Consider the following 18,508-nt stretch of genomic DNA (forward strand, 5'->3'; position numbering starts at 1 on the left):
ACAAGTAAGAGAGAATCACTAAATATGAACCCTATCGACTCTTCAAGTTCTTCACAACCCATACATTATTCTACCTCCTTAAGCATAGACCAATTATCCTCTAGTTTAAAGAAAACCCTTGGCAACAAGATTGATCAATTGGTAGAATTTACTCATGTCCCAGAAGACTCACGAACCCCAGCCACTGAATACCCTCTTATAAGTCCCTATTCTTTCTACCAAAGACAAAAGAAATCAACCCTCACCTTCATCCGCCATCTTATTAACAAAAACCCTTCCCCTCCTTTCAAAGAAGTCATCCAATCCTCCCATCTACGACAGTGTGGTTTAAAAGCCACTACTGCTGAACAGTATATAACCTTAGAAATCCCACAAGAATTCATTCAAAATTACCAAAACCAAGGCTACACTCATTTGCATCTGGGAGCAATTAGGCTTATTCTTACTCTTTATGGAAGAAGATCCCTTCCGGTGACAGCTAAGGTTGCTCTTTTGGATACCACTTTCAAAGAATACCAACATGCCTTTATAGCTGCATTAGTAACTACACTTTCAAATGGAAGTGTCATTTTTATTATAACTCCTAATTTCACCATGAGATTATCAGACCCAACGATATGTCAACGGCTAAAAATCCAAATACAGTTAGTTGGAGTAATTCAAGACTCTAATGCTGAACATGCCACCTTGCATCACCAAGTCCTCTACAGAGTTCAAGACCATGCTCTTGATCTCAATCTCCCAAACACTACAGGAGAAGAATTATTCATGTTCACAGATAATGCTAGAGGGCTAGCAATCGTAAACATTCCAAGAATGATCACTACTGATGAACTTTCTTCTATCATCCCATTGGAATGGATTACTGATTATGAGAAAGCTTTCCCAAAGGAACAGGTTGATTTTCATACTACAACACCTCCAACTACTACTCATAATAGTGATGGAACAGTGACTACTGTTTTTCAGAGACTTGGAATAATCAAGCAAACTTCACGACGAGAACCATCCTTCAAAAGGATCAATATGATCTCTCCTGTTCAGGTGCAAACAACTCACGATCAAGATTATCCACCTGTACATTTCTATGAAAATGGAAAATCTGTTTATGTTTCTCATATAAATGGCCACTTCATTTGGGATGTTGATCCCTCCATGTGTGACTCTGATTGTGACTATGCTAATTAATGGAGTGACACTGATGATGAAGATTATGCTAGGCGACAGAGGAACAAGAAAAAGAAGAAGATGTCACTGCAAACCCCTTGCTCTTATAAAAGGCCCGATCCCCCTGATGATACAGATGCAGCACCGATGCTCAGGAAGAAAAGACTGTCCCGCAAAGGTTCTATAGATTTTCTTTATCAGCCAGTCAATACAATTCCATGCATTGCCACCCTCAGATCTTATGAGGAAGAATTCCCACGTTTGGTGACCCAGACTGATGAAAAGAAAATCACTAGAAGATCTTATGTAATTCCTCAGAGAATTATTCCACATGGACTTCAAGCAACAACTCCTCAAGAGGAAGTAATTAATTAGCACACAGATAATGCAGTCAGCCAAAATAAAGTATTACTCTGAATAGATCACACTCTTGATGCTCTCGTGAAAAAAGCTGAAGGTCTTTCAGTACAACTAGGTTCCGTGGCAGAACAAGTTGCTGAACTTAGAAATCGACTCTCTGCACATGTTTTTCAACTTGATCAAGAACTCAAGACTTATATTGATAATAGGTACTTTGGCCCAGAATTCCACAAGAAAAATAGAGAGATTGATCAAATCAAGGCCCAACTTCGACAAATTGAGATGGACAAAGGCAAAGCAGCTGTACCCCGAGCACTGGCTATAGATCCATTATCCATGTATCCTAAACCATATCTCTCATATTCGCCCGTTTTATTTCTCTCAACATATTCACCACCTAAAACCTCAGATTATGAGTCCATTTTTAAATCCACCTATCATTTAGCCAGACAAGAAAACACCAAAAGATCTATCTCTCCTAAAGGGTGGCGTTACTCATCTCAGCCTCAGCCACAACCACCTTAGTCTCAGCCATCTCTCTAACCCAGACCTCATCCTCCTTGAAAACCAAGAATTTTTTTTCAGAGAAGATACACCTTTTAATGTTCCTACAAAAGATAAAGGCATCAAAGAAGGGTCACCTGCCCCAAGACGGACAATTAATACCCTTACTCTAGATAATCAATCACACAGTGAAAAAATTACTGATGAATCTGCTGAATCCAGTGAAGAAACTGCTGAATTGTCCAAAGAAGACTATGAAGCAGACCTTTCAGCAATAGCCATGGTCAACCCTGTAGAAGAAGAAGAAGAGGAAATAACCTTTGAAAGGGATGAACCAGCAGCTTCAACTAATCCTACTCATGCAGGGTCCTTTGAAGTAAAAACACCTAACAAATGGTTCACCTTTGATGATATCCCACCAGCAAGATACAGAAAAAGGTTAAATGAATTTAGTGCTTGGATTGAAACTACCATGGCCAACCCAAATCTTTCAAGCAGATAAGTCCTTGCAGATTTCATAAATCAGATGACTGGCAATCTCCAAGAATGGGCTAACAACCTTTCTGAGTATGAAAGACTCCAGCTTATTAATAGTACTCCTTCTTAGTTTTTGGGAATAATACATCAAGAATTCTTGGGAGACATTACAATTATCCAGAAAAGAAATTCCCAAAAATATTTTGAAATAAAGTGCTGTTCACTCAACAGAAAAGACTTAGAGAAATATTACAAGAAGATGGCTGCTAAATATTATCCTCTTGGAATAATCCACCACTTAAACAAGTCTTCATGGCATCCTTGCCAGATGAACTTCATCCAGAATTACAACGGATGATGATGACTCTTCGCAAAGAAGTGGCTACCACCACCATTGGAGAAATATATCAGTTGGCTCTAGCTGCTTTGGACAAATTGTGTGAACAACAACAAATGTTCAAACAGCTCAACAATAATTCAGGCAAACTCAAAGGGGAATGCAATAAATCCTACTTGAAGATTAAATACAAAGAGCCAAGCATGTGTGAATGTAAGCCAAAGAAGAAGACACATTGGCAACCACTAGCCAGAACATTCCATCAGAAGACATTCAGAAGGGGAAGAAGGAAGCAAAGATACTATTATTTCAAAAGAAGAAAATCCCATACTAAGTCAAACAAATGCTTCATTTGTGGAAAATAGGGCCACTTTGCTAAATCATGTTCTCATAAGACAAAGAAGGAGATAAAAATGCTTCAGTCTTTAATGGATGCAGCTTCCATCGAAGATGGAGAAGATCTTGAATTAGTACTTGAAGAACAAGAAAGCAAAAATGGTGAAACCCAATATGTTTTCCAAGACTCTAATTCAGGAGGAAGCAGTTCACAAGAAGACCTTCCACCAAAGAGATCAATCTTTTCCATATCTTTCATTGCTTCTATCACCACAAGAATTTTTAATGGATCAAGTATCCCAAAAGAAGAACTTGGATACCTTGGATCCTTAGGAATAAAACAGATTAATGGTACCCCTCGATCTCATTTTTATTTAAAAGTCAAGACATCCATCTATGACAAACCAATAAAGGCTGTTGCACTAATGGATACTGGATCTTGTGCCACTGTCCTAAAACCACATGTCTTACCAAAGAAAATGTGGGCACCTTTTTCCAAAAGGTTCGCAGCAGCTAACAGTGAAGTCTTCACCATCAATCTCATTTAAAAAAAAAACTATTGGATTGGAGATATTTGCAAGCCAGACCACTTGGCTTAGGGTACTGGGAAGTTATCTCCTAGACAAAGATGTCCTGTTTGGGTTTGATGCTTTCTTCCGAACCTATGGACTACATATCAAATCTACTGGCCTAAGTTACAAAGGGCAGTTCTTTCCTTTTACAGGGATATAAAGCATCCTTGAAATCCAAGAAGCTCCAAAAGAGTATAAGGAGGTCCAGCAACAACTCCTTAGTTCCTGTTGTGATAGTCATGATCAATTCAACCATCCTGCACCTTTGTGGAAGAATATAAAATTTTATGTCTGTCTCCCTTTTAAAAAAAATAAGGACATCAACCCAACAAAGGCCACACACTCAGGGATGAATCCTGAAGATCTCAAGTTGGCAAGAGCTGAATGTGCAGCCCTTCTTGTTCAAGGACTCATTGAACTAACCAATTCTAACTAGGCATGTCAAACCTTATAAGTTGAAAAAAGGGCCGAGCAAAATAGAAGAAAAAAGAGGCTTGTCATTGATTATAAGTCATTTAATGTCTTTTTGCAAGATGATAAGTTTTCTCTACCAAGGATCTCAGTTATTACACAGAGGTTAAGTGGAGAAAAAATATTCAGCAAGTTTAATCTAAAGGCTGACTTTTAGCAAATTGGGCTCCATCCTAAAGATAGATACAAAATAGCATTTTGCATCCCTGAAGTCCAATATCAATGGACAGTAATGCCATTTAGACTCAAAGTAGCCCCATCTCTTTTCTAAAAGGCCATGACCAAAATCTTTGAGTCCATACTACACTCTACACTTATTTACATTGATGATATCTTATTGTTCTCAAAGGATAATGAAGCCCATAAGGCACTCTTGGCCCAATTCACTCAAATTATCAAAAAACAGGGAATCATGCTATCATCAAAGAAGAGCTCTCTTGCTAAAACAAAAATTGAGTTCCTCGGGATGGTCTTCGAAGATGGATTCTTTCAACCAGGAGATCATATTGCCAAAGAATTAATCCACTTCCCTGATGAAAACATGATGGTCAAACAAGTCCAATAATTCTTGAAAATTGTAAACTACATCAGAGACTTTATCCTAGATGTGACCAGACACACCAGCCAGCTATCAAAACTCCTGAAAAAGAAGCCCCACCATGAGGACTTGAGCAAACCACAGCTGTCAAAACCCTGAAGAAGATAGCACAAGACCCCCCTCCTTTAAAGATTCCCAACACGGGAAAAAGAATATTGCAGACAGATGCTAGTGATGAATTTTGGGGAGCTGTGCTACTTGAAGAAATTGATGGGACAAGACACTACTGTGCACATGCTAGTGAACAATTCAAAGAATCTTAAAGACATTACCATGCCATTTACAAAGAGATTCTTGCCGTTAAACGAGGGATAGAAAAATTCAATTTTCACCTCAGTTCTTATCATTTCACTGTGGAAATGGATAACATGTCTTTTCCATTAATGCTGCAAATCAAGAAAAATATCCTGCCAGACTCACAACTCTTGCGGTGAAAAGACTGATTCTCTCGCTATAAATTTGAAGTGAGACACATAAAGGGACATTAAAACACACTTGCTGATTTTCTATCCAGACCTACCAAAAAACCAATCCCAAAACCAATCCATTACATTTGTACTATGAGTACGCACAATCCTTCATACACCATTCCTTTCCTGATTGTTCGCTCCACAGAAGCCCATACAGAAGAAAGATTGGTCCTTTTCCTCTCAAAGCAAGACCCCAGACAAAATTTCAAATAGATTGTCTAGCCAGACAAACCTTGTTCTACTGGCTACATCAGCTCCTTATCATAACCCAAATCCATCCGAACCCAAAATACTTCAACATGAATATCTCTTTTTGCACTATACCAATAATCCAAGGACCTATACCAGAGGAAATGATGTGGTATATTTGGGTTCTGTCTTTCATATATACATGTGCCATCATAGTGCCAATCTTCCCTGTATACCATATCCTGTGTAATCGCACTCAAGCACAATCCCATATAGTCAGGTTATTTTCTATGTATGCCCCACTTGATGCATGGAGAGGAATGTTATATAACATGCTTGACCGGTACCAACTGTGGGATAAATCTTCTCAAGCAAAACGAAAATTCTATTGTTTTGTCACCTTACAGAGGAATTATTTTACTGGAGGAGACCCACACACCATGAACATGGTCGATATTGTTGGATACTCTACCATATGGCTCACGGATGAAAAGACAGTCCTAAATGCCTTGGCCAAATACCTCTGTCAACTTTGGCAACCTAAACTATATGGAGAAAGAGATGCAGTTGAAGGATTCCCATTTCAAACAGATGTTCCGCCAATAACTCTCCAAGAGTTCCAATCCAGATTCATAACTTCAGGAATAATTAATCAATTTGGACAATACTCTTTATATGCTTCAAGAGACCAGCCTAGTACGTCTAGACATATTCCAAACAGAAATTCTGAGGAAGATCTGAATTCTAAAGATCTAAGTGGAAGAATATATGCCTTACCACCAAACCCAATCATATAACCCATATAACCCATATAACCCATATCTGAAAGATGCCCAAGATCCTAATGAAGGAAACATGGAAGACCTGTTTACTTATCTACAAGACCCGGATATGGATCTTAGAGCAGTCAATTTGGCCTCTAATGAGACATCATCCTTCTCAGATGGTGATGGGACCCTTCTAGAAGACTATTTCAAGCTGTCCCTTTATTAAAACAATGTTCCCAGTATGTATAATTATTGAGTGCACTAAAATAAAGTGACCTCTGTCACCTATCTAAGAAAAACCAGAAAGAGATAAGGTTTATCCTTATCCTCCAACTGGCATTGTATGATAAGTTTGTTTAGATTCTGTAAGATATTGTTGCTATATAGAGACCTCTATAAAAGGAGGAGCTCACCCCAGTTGTAATTAGATTTCAATGAATATTGTAATATATCCACTCTTTTTATCTTATAAAATGTTCTAAATTTTTCTTCTTTCTCTAAGAGCTTAGCTAGTGTTATTTCCTTCTTCCTCATCCAGTACCATAAAGTATGCTCTGAGGATCCTGCTCATCAGAAAATGGCATGGATAGGATTCACGGAAAATTCTTATAGTGGAAAAAAGACTCCATATTATAATACCAAATTTTGCTTGAACCCTTCAATCTCACTCGATAAAATGGTTAATAAGAGTGATTGGGATAAGCATCCAAGGTATTATAGCATTGTCTTCCTTGAAAAAAGTCAATTAAAATAAAATAAACGACGGGTAGGCATGAAAAACCTAAAATGCCCCTTGTGTGTATGCTGCTTGTCTCTGTCCTCTCTTCCCTTCGTTTTGAGGTCAGCAACGACGCGATGGTATGTGAGGAGCAGAGCGCCAACCATTTCCGATAAGCAAATCCCCACCAACACACCACGTGTCATCCACACGATTTTCCCACTATATATATTCTTTTATTTTTTGGGGATATTTTTCATACCATACTTCACACACCAGAGACTGAAACATCCCAAGAGGTTCAAACTTCGAAGATGGCTGCTACCTCCTTGTGTTCATCAACCCTCCAATCCCAAATCAATGGAATCAATCTTTCTAAAACCTCTCTTTCCCAACCACCTTCCCTCACTTTCTCTAGGTATATTCCTTCCTTTTTGTTCGCTTTTAAGCAAGATAAAGTCACGAGTTTTTTTTTTTTATTTTATTATTTTCACTGAATTCTGTGTTCATTGGAAGCAAATCTATTGAAATCTGAAAATTTTTGTATGAATTTTTCTGTGGAAATCTGAAAGTCTTTATTATGATTGAAATCAGTTCAATTCTGTAACACCTTTAGGGTGTCTATCGTGATACCTTGAGAATGTTACCATCATGCAAGTGTTGTCACATTCTTATGCTGGTTTTTGTTAGATCTTATATGTAATCAACTGTAGGCATTTGAAAGGGGAGCAAGAACTAACAACCTTTTATGCTGTTTTAGAAGTCAGATAATTGATGATTCTGTTAATTTGCAACCTTGCTATTAGATTTGACACTGGCCTATTGCCAATGCATGAGGTTTGATAGTCTTATTCACAATAACAGGATAAAGAAATTGCTACCTTCTGATGAAACTATTTCCCCTAAAGTCAATATATTTATGCAGTGTGTAGTGCTTCTTGAAGGGATAATGTGCTCTGCTTTAATCCTGATTTGTTAATTGCTGTCTTGTGAGTTCAGGAGGAGATTTTCAACCATAGTGAAGGCTTCGTCTCGTGTGGACAAGTTTTCAAAGAGTGACATCATTGTTTCTCCGTCAATTCTTTCTGCCAACTTTTCGAAATTGGGAGAGCAGGTTCTATAATATGCGTTATATTCTGTATTCAATATCCAATATTTTGGTTTGGCTACTAAACAAGAAGATTATCAGTCAAAAGACAACAGTTTTTGACAATGTTTAATATATTAATCATAATCCATTTACCAAGTTTGCGAATATTAGTAGCTATGTCTTTTAGTTAGCAAATCACTCTTACCATGTTTCCTGATTTTCAGCAGTTATGATTCTTGAAGTTTGTTCCTTAACATGTCTAGGTGAAAGCAGTGGAGTTAGCTGGTTGTGATTGGATTCATGTTGATGTAATGGATGGTCGTTTTGTTCCAAACATTACAATTGGACCTCTTGTGGTTGATGCATTACGCCCAGTGACTGATCTTCCTCTGGATGTGCACCTGGTACTCATCGTTATACATATTTTGCATTTAGATGACTTAATGTTGTATGTACTTTTTCTGACTATTGTTAAAGCACTGCAGATGATTGTAGAACCTGAACAGCGGGTGCCAGATTTTATCAAGGCAGGAGCTGACATAGTCAGTATCCACTGTGAGCAATCTTCCACCATTCATTTGCATCGGACAGTTAATCAAGTAAGGTTTCCTCTTGATCTGTATACTTCTTAACTAATATTGTTTCAACTGAAAGTTGATACAAAGGGGATTAACTTGATTAGAACTTAACCAATATGATTAACCTGTAGAGATAATGCCATGTCTACTTACATTAGTACGTATATTTCTGTTCTATTATATGGATGGAAAGAGTTCACAAAAGCCTCAAGGAAATTTGTGAAGGAGGATTAAACCTTAGAATGAGCTCAGCATTTCCTAAAACGAAAGTGGAGGAAATCCTAAAACTCAGCATTTCCTAAAATGTTTTAATATTTCAATGAACACCCAATGGTAAAATTACTTTACAACATCTCTCTTTTTTATCCATTTATTTGTTGGTGTGGGTAAGTAATCAACTATTATTTAGGTTATGGTAAAATGCAGTAGAAGCCATTGGTCTCTTTTTGTATATGGCCAGACTTATATGAAGCTATCTACTTATTTCTGATGAGGTATGCTTAGCCTCTTAATATCAATTAAGTATCTAAATTAATTTTCGAGTTAAGCCACCTTGTTTTTTCTCAGGAGTTTTCCTTTTCCAGAAGCTATATATGCTCTGTAGCATGAAATTTGAGGCCTCACTGTTGAGTTTATGATTTTGAAGAGTATTGGTTTCTTGGTTTCAGGCTATGAACAACATATATGAGATGAGAAAAAATGTTTTTAAGACAGAACTAGAAAGTTTTCCACTCCCCTCTTAGCTTTTCAGTTCAAATATATATGATTACACTCTTTTGATATAGGTGAAAAGCCTGGGAGCTAAAGCTGGAGTTGTCCTAAACCCTGCTACCCCACTAAGTGCAATAGAATATGTTCTCGATGGTGAGCACTTGATTCCCCATGTTTCCCCCCTATATTTTAGCTATATAATAAGAACATTAATAATGATTAGTTCTCAGTATGCTATATGTGGCTTATTAAAGCCTAGCCACTGGCCCATACCAACCTTCATAATAGGCTTGGTATAGAACAAAATGTTGCTGAAGCTTATCAGTAAATTGGAGTTCTAATTGAAGTGAGCATATCATTCTGCTATATGTGTACTTGTGTAGTTCTCTTGGCCAAAAGGGTACATTTTGAGCAGTTCTGTAGATATAACAGGAAACTCAGTTTATTTACTTATTAATTTTAACTATTCATGAAAAATACATGGACATTTTGTTTCCTAATTAAGGAAGTAATAAAGAGCAAAAAAAACTTCTTTCACAACATATTGAATTTCTGCATTCCATTTTTTAATTTGTTTTGGTAGTTAAAGATAAAAAAAAAAAAAAAAAATGATATTTTACTATCGTATTGGCAGTGGTTGATTTGGTCCTAATTATGTCCGTGAACCCTGGCTTTGGTGGCCAGAGTTTTATCGAGAGCCAAGTAAAGAAAATTGCTGATTTGAGAAGATTGTGTGTGGAGAAGGTACATGATGCAATCATTTCATCGTGTGTTTGTGTATTATTTTGTTCTTTCCTTTCAACTTTCTGTGTCTTACATAAACTCTAAATGCATTTTTTCTACCTCTCGTTCTTACCAGGGTGTAAATCCATGGATTGAAGTGGATGGTGGTGTTGGTCCTGCAAATGCTTACAAGGTGCCTTATAAATAATATCTTCCATCCATCTATAATTTAGACTGATCTGTAACAAGTCTTGTTTATGGTGAATTGGGGAATTATTGCTTATTTCAAGTGTATTTAGTCATGCAAATCGCAACATTTCCATAGTGTATTTTACTATAAAGAAATGAGGGAAGCGCATACTTGTTTATTCATCAAATTCAGATGCTCTACAGGGTATAGAAACCAGAGATCCTTTTAAATTGCAAGATCCAATTGAGTTTAATCTTGCTTGGCAGGTGATTGAAGCTGGAGCTAATGCTCTCGTTGCTGGTTCTGCTGTGTTTGGAGCTAAAGATTATGCTGAAGGTAAACAATTATTAATTTCTGATATATGGTTTGGCATATGTTGCTATGCTTGGAAAATGTGATTTTTGAATACTTTGCTTGATTGCAATCCCTTGCAGCTATAAGAGGTATCAAAGCCAGCAAAAGACCTGAACCAGTTGCTGTGTGAAGTGCTTCCATGGTGTCCTATTCATTTTATGCATCAATGCTGCTAGCTGTTTGCCCTGTATAGATGTCTTCAATTAAGTTTTGCCTTCGGTGGTTGAAGATCAAAATTTACTGCCAGCATAAGAAATAATCAAGTAAAATAGTGGCGGGGATTGTTTGGGAGCTAGTTTCATTGTGAAAAATCATTGTATAATAATAATGTTACACACTTATACTCAGTGATTCAAATTACTGCTTGTATTTGACAGATACATATTCAACACAAGACTTATGGTCTGAGTGAAAAGATCTCGACCTTATTACCACAGATTGGTTTTTCTGAGTTTGTAGTTTTGTACTTTTCAGACAATGTTCATGATTATTTAATGTGGAACTTCTCCACATCCATGTTTAGTCTAGGTTCCAATATTTTGTTATTTACATTAAACTATATATTGAATTGCATTACACAATGATACATACAAACTGAGAGAGGGCAACTGTACAATAGCCCCTTTTCAAATAACAAAAACGGATTTGTATCTTCTCTGAATATGTTCACATGTCTATCATTTGATGGTGTATCATTTTAACCTCGTTTTTCTAGAGCAATTGAATCAATGATAGAAATGAGCATATAAACAAGGTTATGTTCTGTTCAAATTCTCAAAAGATTTAACCCCTAAACGGCCAAGGAACAAAGTATGACTACACGGTTCGTCTGCAAACAGGACAAGAGTGATTCTTGACTAGCCATCTGTCCACACATGTCAAGTGAAATGTATGACGACAACGTGGTAAGCTTCTTGCAGTTTCTCCTACAACAATGTCCTGTAAATTTCACCTCTCATTGTTAGGGTCACTACACTACCAACATCAAATGCTTCTTTGTGGCTATACAAGAATTCATGAAGAAAAGGGATCAGGATATTTAAACATTGGCTCAGAAAGAACATCACCTGTAAACATATTGCACAGCAGGTATCCTCTGCCTTCATGTCCTTCAAGATGACATGTTGTGGTAACTTGTTCAATGAATCCTTTGTCATTCCTCTTGATGCTACTACATTATTAACATCGTGAATCTCATCGTAGCCTCTATTACCATGGGCAACCTGTTCAAACTATAGAAAATAACCATACATTAGAAACTAGCTATGCTCATACTCATACAGACTACTAATCAATGAAAGTTTGTAAGCAGTAAACATGTGGAAGTAGTATAGCATACAGAATCAACACACAGAATTTTGAAAGTTTATTGTACTCGTGCGTAAGTAAATAAAAATATAAAATGATCAATATGAGTTCTACAGAATAATCAAGATAAAAAACTACTGGTAGCATGGGAGACCAAGGATTGGTCTTGATGTCCAACATTTTCATATTTTACTTCTAAAGTCTTAACTTCAATTGGGAATCATATGATTGGCCGAATCAACTATGTTCAACTAAGGAACAATCATCCAATGATAACTATTATATTTGGATTGGAATGAACAAACTGAATATTCCAGGAACAGTTGTTGAATGTGAAATTTCTAGTCCAAAGTCTCCTACCACTTCTAAATTCTCTTATGTCAGATAAATGAAAACAAAATCCTTGTATGGATAATTTGATTAACCAGGGTACCAGACCATGTTTGATTATACCTCTTACAAATGTTTCCAATTGTGGAAACAAGCTTATGGGATGTCAAATTGTTTTGTTTGTCATACTATATGTTGTAACTGTCTGGATAAATAATCAAATATATCTTCACGTTCCATAAATTCAGATTTGCATTGTTACTTTCTTACTAATTACATGGTGAAACTTTCTCTGTTTTGTTAATTTTGGATTCGTATATGATATGTGACGTGCTATTAGTTCAAAATGTGAAAAACCAATTGAAGGTAGTGCGCATTCACATTAAAATAGCTAAGAGTCATCACTTTTAGAAGGCATGAGGAGATGGACACAGATAACAGACAACGGGGAAGGAAGAGGAAACAGAAACAAAAAAATTACCTGCAAATTGTAAGCAGTTAAAATGTCAGGTGAAATTGATTCCTCTATAAGCCTAGCACGAACAAGTTCCTCTATGAAATCTGCCTGCATTTTTTAAGACAAGGAATTAAACAAAGCATACTATTACAAATATCAGATGCTACTTAACAGCCAAGCACAACCAAGTAAAAAGAGCATCTATATCCCATACAAAGACATTTGAAACTAAAAGTTAGCCATGTTTTCCCCCATAGTTTTGCCAAGTTACAAACATATATCACTTCAAACCAAGGAAAATTGAGAGGAATGAGTACCAACCATAGATGACGTGCCCCGTGAGCCAGTTTGCTCCATGCACCAATATGCACGGGAAGCTTCCAAGATTTCCACCGAGAGTATAGCCCCAGCAACAGCGCCCAATGAAGCTCCCCGCAGCAAACCACTGTGAGTTGCCTTAGCAGCTAAAGCACCAGCTATAGCTCCGGTAAGGGCTCCAGCTGCAAGTCAGAAACACAAGACATGACACCAATATAGAAACAAACCTCACACCCAGATGAGAACACTTAAAAAGAGTGGCTACTGCTATAAGGTAAAAACAGTAAAAACCCCTAGACGCTCAAATTCACAAACTTTACCATACAAAAGCATCTACACCAACAATCATCAAACTAATCTGAATTCAGAAATTACACTGCCAATCTGCCATCAATTCATTCATTCATAAAAGCCCCAAAACAAATTGACTTTTGCACACAATTTATTCCTTTCCTATTCGAGTTTCCATAAGACAAAAGAGAGGTTGGGGGAAAAATTCTGATTCTTTTCCAAAATCAAAAGCAAATCCAATTAAAATCTCCTAATTTTTGGTCAAACAAAACCCGGAAAAAGGGTTTAACCTTAACACCCCCCTCCTTCCTTTTTTTTTTCTCTCCCTTTTCCCTCTCTTTTTCTTCTTCTTTCAATTTTATTCAAGCCCCACCATGCAAAAACAAAACTTTTTGAGGCACGTAAACCAGCTTTAATCAATCATTTATCGGCAAATGAAATTAAGAAAAACAACCATGTATACATTGCTGTTGATCATTACCTACGGCAAAACACAGCGTGAGAGCTCCAGAAATGGCGCATAATAAGAATTTGGAGAGGGAGCAAAACACGAGACCCATGAGTTCGAGCGAGCGTGTGTGAGAATCGCCAAAACTAGAAGCTTTTTATTGATGTTAGGCCATAGCAATAGCAGCGAACCCCTCCACCTTCTTCTTCTTCTATATCTGTGACGGAGGGGGATAAGGAAGGAGCCTTGAGTTTGGGGCAAAGGCTGCGCTGTCAGCAACAACAGATTGAGAAAAAGAGGGTTGGTGGGTCATTTCGGATGACAGAAAAGTTTTCAACTTTGCTGACTCGGTACACAAATTTAGGATACAAACCCCTTACCTTCCGTGGGTTTCGAATTGGATAACCTTATTTTCTGTTACAAGGAACACCTCATCTCAGAATAACAAATTCATTTTCCAAAGCCAGGCTTTAATCAAAGACAAAAGTAAAAATGGGATGTGAGCTCGTTGAGAAAGTCAACCCGTTCATACGAAGATGACCAATTTGATTTAGGGTAAATAATTGAGGAATTATTAGATACTCTCAAAAGTCAAAACATCACTTGGACGTATGTATTTACCCCGTTTAGACTTTTTTTTTTGGTAGAACTCTGTTTAGAGTTTAGACTTTAGACCCCTTTAATATTGAAACCTACTATTTTTAAGTTGCTTAGGTTAATTTAAGTGGTGGACTTGTGTCAAATTTAAGTAGCATCTGTTTAGGTGGTGCTATAAAGCTATTCAATAATTAACATTTAATTAGTAGTTATGCATATAAAAGGTTTTGTTTTACTTTATTTTTTAGGTGGTGGAGACTGAAGAGATCATAATTTATTAGTTTTGTTTATTTGACGGTAATTAATTGAATACTGCAATATATGATATTAGATATATAATTATTTTTATGAAGTAAGCTTTTAAAAAAATTTTTATTATATAATATCAAAATTTTTAAGAATTAAATTAATTTTAGTTTTTTAGAATCAAGCTAGACTAAGATACAACAAAACAACAGCGTGTCTGCATTGTCCATATTAATGATAAATTGAAAATGTCGTGTTCTATGTACAAGTAGTCTACAACTATTAATGAGAAAGCGTTTAGAAAGAACTAAGAAGATAACAAATTAAGGCGCACACGGTTTTGCTGATTTTCCTTGTAAGTTTGTCCCTTATTATTGGCTACGTGCTTCTAATCAAATGCTTGAGGAGGATGTGACAAATGTACATACCTTCAAGCCTAACAATCACAAACCTTTTTGTTTTTTTATAGGAAAAAATCTCTTGATTTTCTTTTATGAGTAATCTATCATTTTTATTTATGAAAATTCAGAATGCTAAGAAATTTATTTACAAATAAATAAAATTATTATTTTTATCTATAAAAAATAAATTTTTGCTAACATAACTATTTGAATTCTAAAAATTTATTTAAAATTTTTAAAATACTTTCTAATATAACTTAACTCTAACTTCTCTTTTTATCCCACACATCACTTTTATTTAAATTTTTTTTCACTACCACTCTCATCCGTAACTACCACCATCACTAACGTCATCATCATCAAAACCATCTCTTTCTCCTTTTATGATATCCTATATGCCAGTAAACTCAACGACACTTCTTGTGTAAGGTCCCACATCGGTTGAGGAGGGGAACGAAACATGCCTTATAAGGGTGTGAATACCTCTCCTTAGTATGACGCGTTTTGACGAGTGAGTGTGGGGGATTTCGGCTATCATCCCTATTGTCAAAGGTAAAACCGTGAGGCCTTGTGTGCCAAAGCGGACAATATCGTGCTAGCGGGTGGTTTGGGCTGTTACAGATAGTATCAGAGCCGGAGCCCGGATCGATGTGCTAGCGAGGGCACTGGACTCCCTTAGGGGGTGGATTGTAAGGTCCCACATCGGTTGGAAATGGGAACGAAGCATGCTTTATAAGGGTGTGGATACCTCTCCCTAGCATGATGCGTTTTGACGAGTGGGTGTGGGGGGCTTCGACTATCATCCCTATTGTCAAAGGCAAAACCGTGAGGCCTTGTGTGCCAAAGCGGACAATATCGTGCTAGCGGGTGGTCTGGGCTGCTACATCTTGCCGTTCATCTTCACGCCGCAAATGTGGCGAATGTGCCGTTTGTCTCTTCGAATTCGAAGACGATGATTACGTTCGAACCTTGCCTCTTTGCTCACAAATCTTCCATATTGATTGCATCGATACTAGGCTTCATTCCCACACAAATTGCCCTCTCTTTCCCGTCAGAGTTTTCTCTGCTACTTTGCTATTTATTCCCATGTTCGCCGCTAGAATCTGACCAAGTCTTGACGCCGATGAATATGACTCAGAATAAATAGGGGAAATGTAAGGGATCGGACTCCAGTTGTAAGGAGAAAAAATCGATTCGGTTGAAGGGGAGTGGAGCGCGGTAGATTTTGATGGATTTCCATAGGAACGGAAAACCTAGAATAAATGAGAAGAGAACTGTGTGACTAAAGATGAGGCACTTGAAGCTGGGTTTGGTTGTTCGCATGATTTTATGGTCAGGAGTAGATTTCTACATCTGAGACTGTGAAATTTCTTCTTCTGCGGGCTTTGGGTTTAATAAAAAATTGGATATATCTGCCATTGTTACACCAATTGAGACTGTAAATTCTAACTCTGGTTTTTGAGTTTTGCAAATTCAAACCATGGCATGTGCTTAAGTTGGCCGAACTAGGTGTTTTGTGATGGAGTGAAGTTTTGAGCTAATAGATGAAGGTTGGGAGCCAGTTCGGGAGTAGTAGAGGTGGTGATGGCAGTGGTGGTGACGATGACGGTGGTAGTTAGCGATGAAAATAGTAGTAGAATTTGGAATTGGAAAAATAGTGGTATAGAGTAAAAAGAGAAGTTAAAGTTACGTTATATTATAGGGTATTTTGAAAATTTTAAATAATTTTTTAGAATTTGAATAATTTTATTAGCAAAAGTCTATTTTTTGTAATTAAAAAATTTGACTTATTTATAGAGAGATTATTAACATTCTAAATTTTTATGGATAAAAATAGTAATTTATTTTTTTTCAATGATGTGACATGATATAATATGTTATGATATTGACATCAATTTAGACAAATGACAAATTATTAGCTAGGTGCTTCACGAGGAAAAAGTAAAACAAAGGAGTTACAATCTATTCACATCTTTTGACATCATAGTAATGATCCTTGTGATTATTTCTCTATTAATGATCGCTTTCATTATGGTATTTATTTATCAATTCAATAATTGAGACGTTGAGTAGAGATCATAGTATCGCTTTATTCATACTTTTGGATAAAGATTTTATTATTATAATATTCATCCTAAATATGAGGCACCTGTACTTAATTTTCTTGTCATAAACACTAAATATGGTTGGAATAGCAAGTCATCCATCAATAAGGTCAGCATCCACGTTGGGTCCAAAGGTGAAGTAATAATTATGGCTTTTCTTTTAAGTAATTTTGTTTAAATACCCAAATTTTTGGTTGTTAGTAGTTAATGTATTAAATGATGATGTATCATCTTGTTATATGGTTAGTAGTTCGAGTGTTATTGAATGATGATGTGCCACCTTGTTATATTGTAAAAATAACAATTTGTTGCTTTTTCATTTTCATTGTTATATTGTGATTTTTTATTTGAGTAAAAGATAAATCGGTCCCTCACCTTTTTAAATTTGGACATTTTCGTCCTTAAAAATTTAAAAATATCTTTAACCTCCTCACATTGTAAAATCTGGGACAATTGTACCCCTCCGTTGATTTGGGTTGGAAAACGGCACCGGAGAAGGCTAATGTGGCTGGAGGGAGTCTGAGTTGTCCGTTTAGATTGCTGAGCTGGATGGGAAACAAAATTTAGAAGGACAAATCGATCCTTCTAACTCCAAACGACGTCGTCTCCATGCATGAGCCCTATTTGATTGAAAACCTTGCAGGAACACATGGGTGTTGATGCTGCGATCGTCCATGATGAGTGAAGGGAGCTCTTCATGCACAAGACCTGGAGAGGGATCTTCATGCACTGTGCCAGGAGAATATGAGCGAGATCGGGTTGCACCAAAGTGCTACTGCAGCGTCTATGCCATTATGTACAAGTCAAGAACGACTAGTAACCCTAATAGAGTGTTTCTCGGGTGTCCATTATTCAAGGTAAGTGACTGATTTTTCAATAGTTGGATTAGACTGTGCTGGGTGTTAATGGGTGATTCACTGAAATTTTTTTCCAGGCTAAAGAACCATACTGCCGGTACTTTGTCTGGCTGGATGAACATTTGAAAAGAATTAAGGCCGTAAAGCCTGAAGCATTGGGTGTCGTGGATGAAGCTGAGGGAGTAGACGTTGAAGAACAGCTGTTTCGAAATCAGGATATGGAGAAAAAAATAGAAGAGTTGGAGAGGAAGCTGTTGTCTATTGAAAGCAAAAAAAAAAAAACATGAGTTTGTGGCATATTACTGTGATTGGTGTAGTAGTTGTTGTTGCTGTAAGTATCTTGAAGGGGTAAAGATGATTGATGTACATAGAATTGGTTGTAATGGAACTTGCCATTGCTGGCTTTTAAATGAAAAATGTATTGGTGGACTGAATCCATTTTTATTTTGTAGTTAGAACATCTAAACATTATTGCAAGTATTATATAAGATAGTAATTTTGGATAGATTGTAACCAAAACGTTACATGACAATGTATC

At 36.7% G+C, this 18,508-nt stretch overlaps 2 protein-coding genes across 3 annotated transcripts; one reads left to right on the top strand and one right to left on the bottom strand.

Annotated features, from left to right (window-relative positions):
• The first annotated feature begins 6,981 nt into the window (after positions 1-6,981).
• Positions 6,982-11,048, top strand: RPE (D-ribulose-5-phosphate-3-epimerase). The gene is made up of 9 exons (XM_088501715.1): positions 6,982-7,384; positions 7,966-8,080; positions 8,320-8,460; positions 8,542-8,655; positions 9,420-9,498; positions 9,980-10,089; positions 10,205-10,261; positions 10,525-10,594; positions 10,693-11,048. The coding sequence occupies exons 1-9, from the start codon at positions 7,281-7,283 to the stop codon at positions 10,740-10,742; spliced, it is 840 nt and encodes a 279-aa protein (XP_088357841.1). The 5' UTR covers positions 6,982-7,280; the 3' UTR covers positions 10,743-11,048.
• A 91-nt stretch (positions 11,049-11,139) lies between these two features.
• On the bottom strand, positions 11,140-14,350 carry LOC107633013 (RING/U-box superfamily protein). 2 transcript variants are annotated; one of them, XM_016336660.3, is made up of 6 exons: positions 14,145-14,350; positions 13,798-14,028; positions 13,029-13,207; positions 12,732-12,815; positions 11,680-11,844; positions 11,140-11,551 (listed from the first exon to the last, which is right to left on the bottom strand). In XM_016336660.3, exons 2-6 carry the CDS (start codon positions 13,874-13,876, stop codon positions 11,429-11,431), a joined length of 630 nt encoding a protein of 209 aa, XP_016192146.1. In that variant the 5' UTR covers positions 13,877-14,028; positions 14,145-14,350; the 3' UTR covers positions 11,140-11,428. The 2 variants fall into 2 exon arrangements, with proteins under 2 accessions (XP_016192146.1, XP_016192142.1); XM_016336656.3 differs by having other exon boundaries at positions 13,798-14,033.
• Positions 14,351-18,508: the final 4,158 nt, after the last annotated feature.

The sequence above is a fragment of the Arachis ipaensis genome, chromosome B1 (genome assembly GCF_059453495.1).
Source record: "Arachis ipaensis isolate K30076 ecotype BB chromosome B1, ASM5945349v1, whole genome shotgun sequence".
NCBI classification, from domain to species: domain Eukaryota; kingdom Viridiplantae; phylum Streptophyta; class Magnoliopsida; order Fabales; family Fabaceae; genus Arachis; species Arachis ipaensis.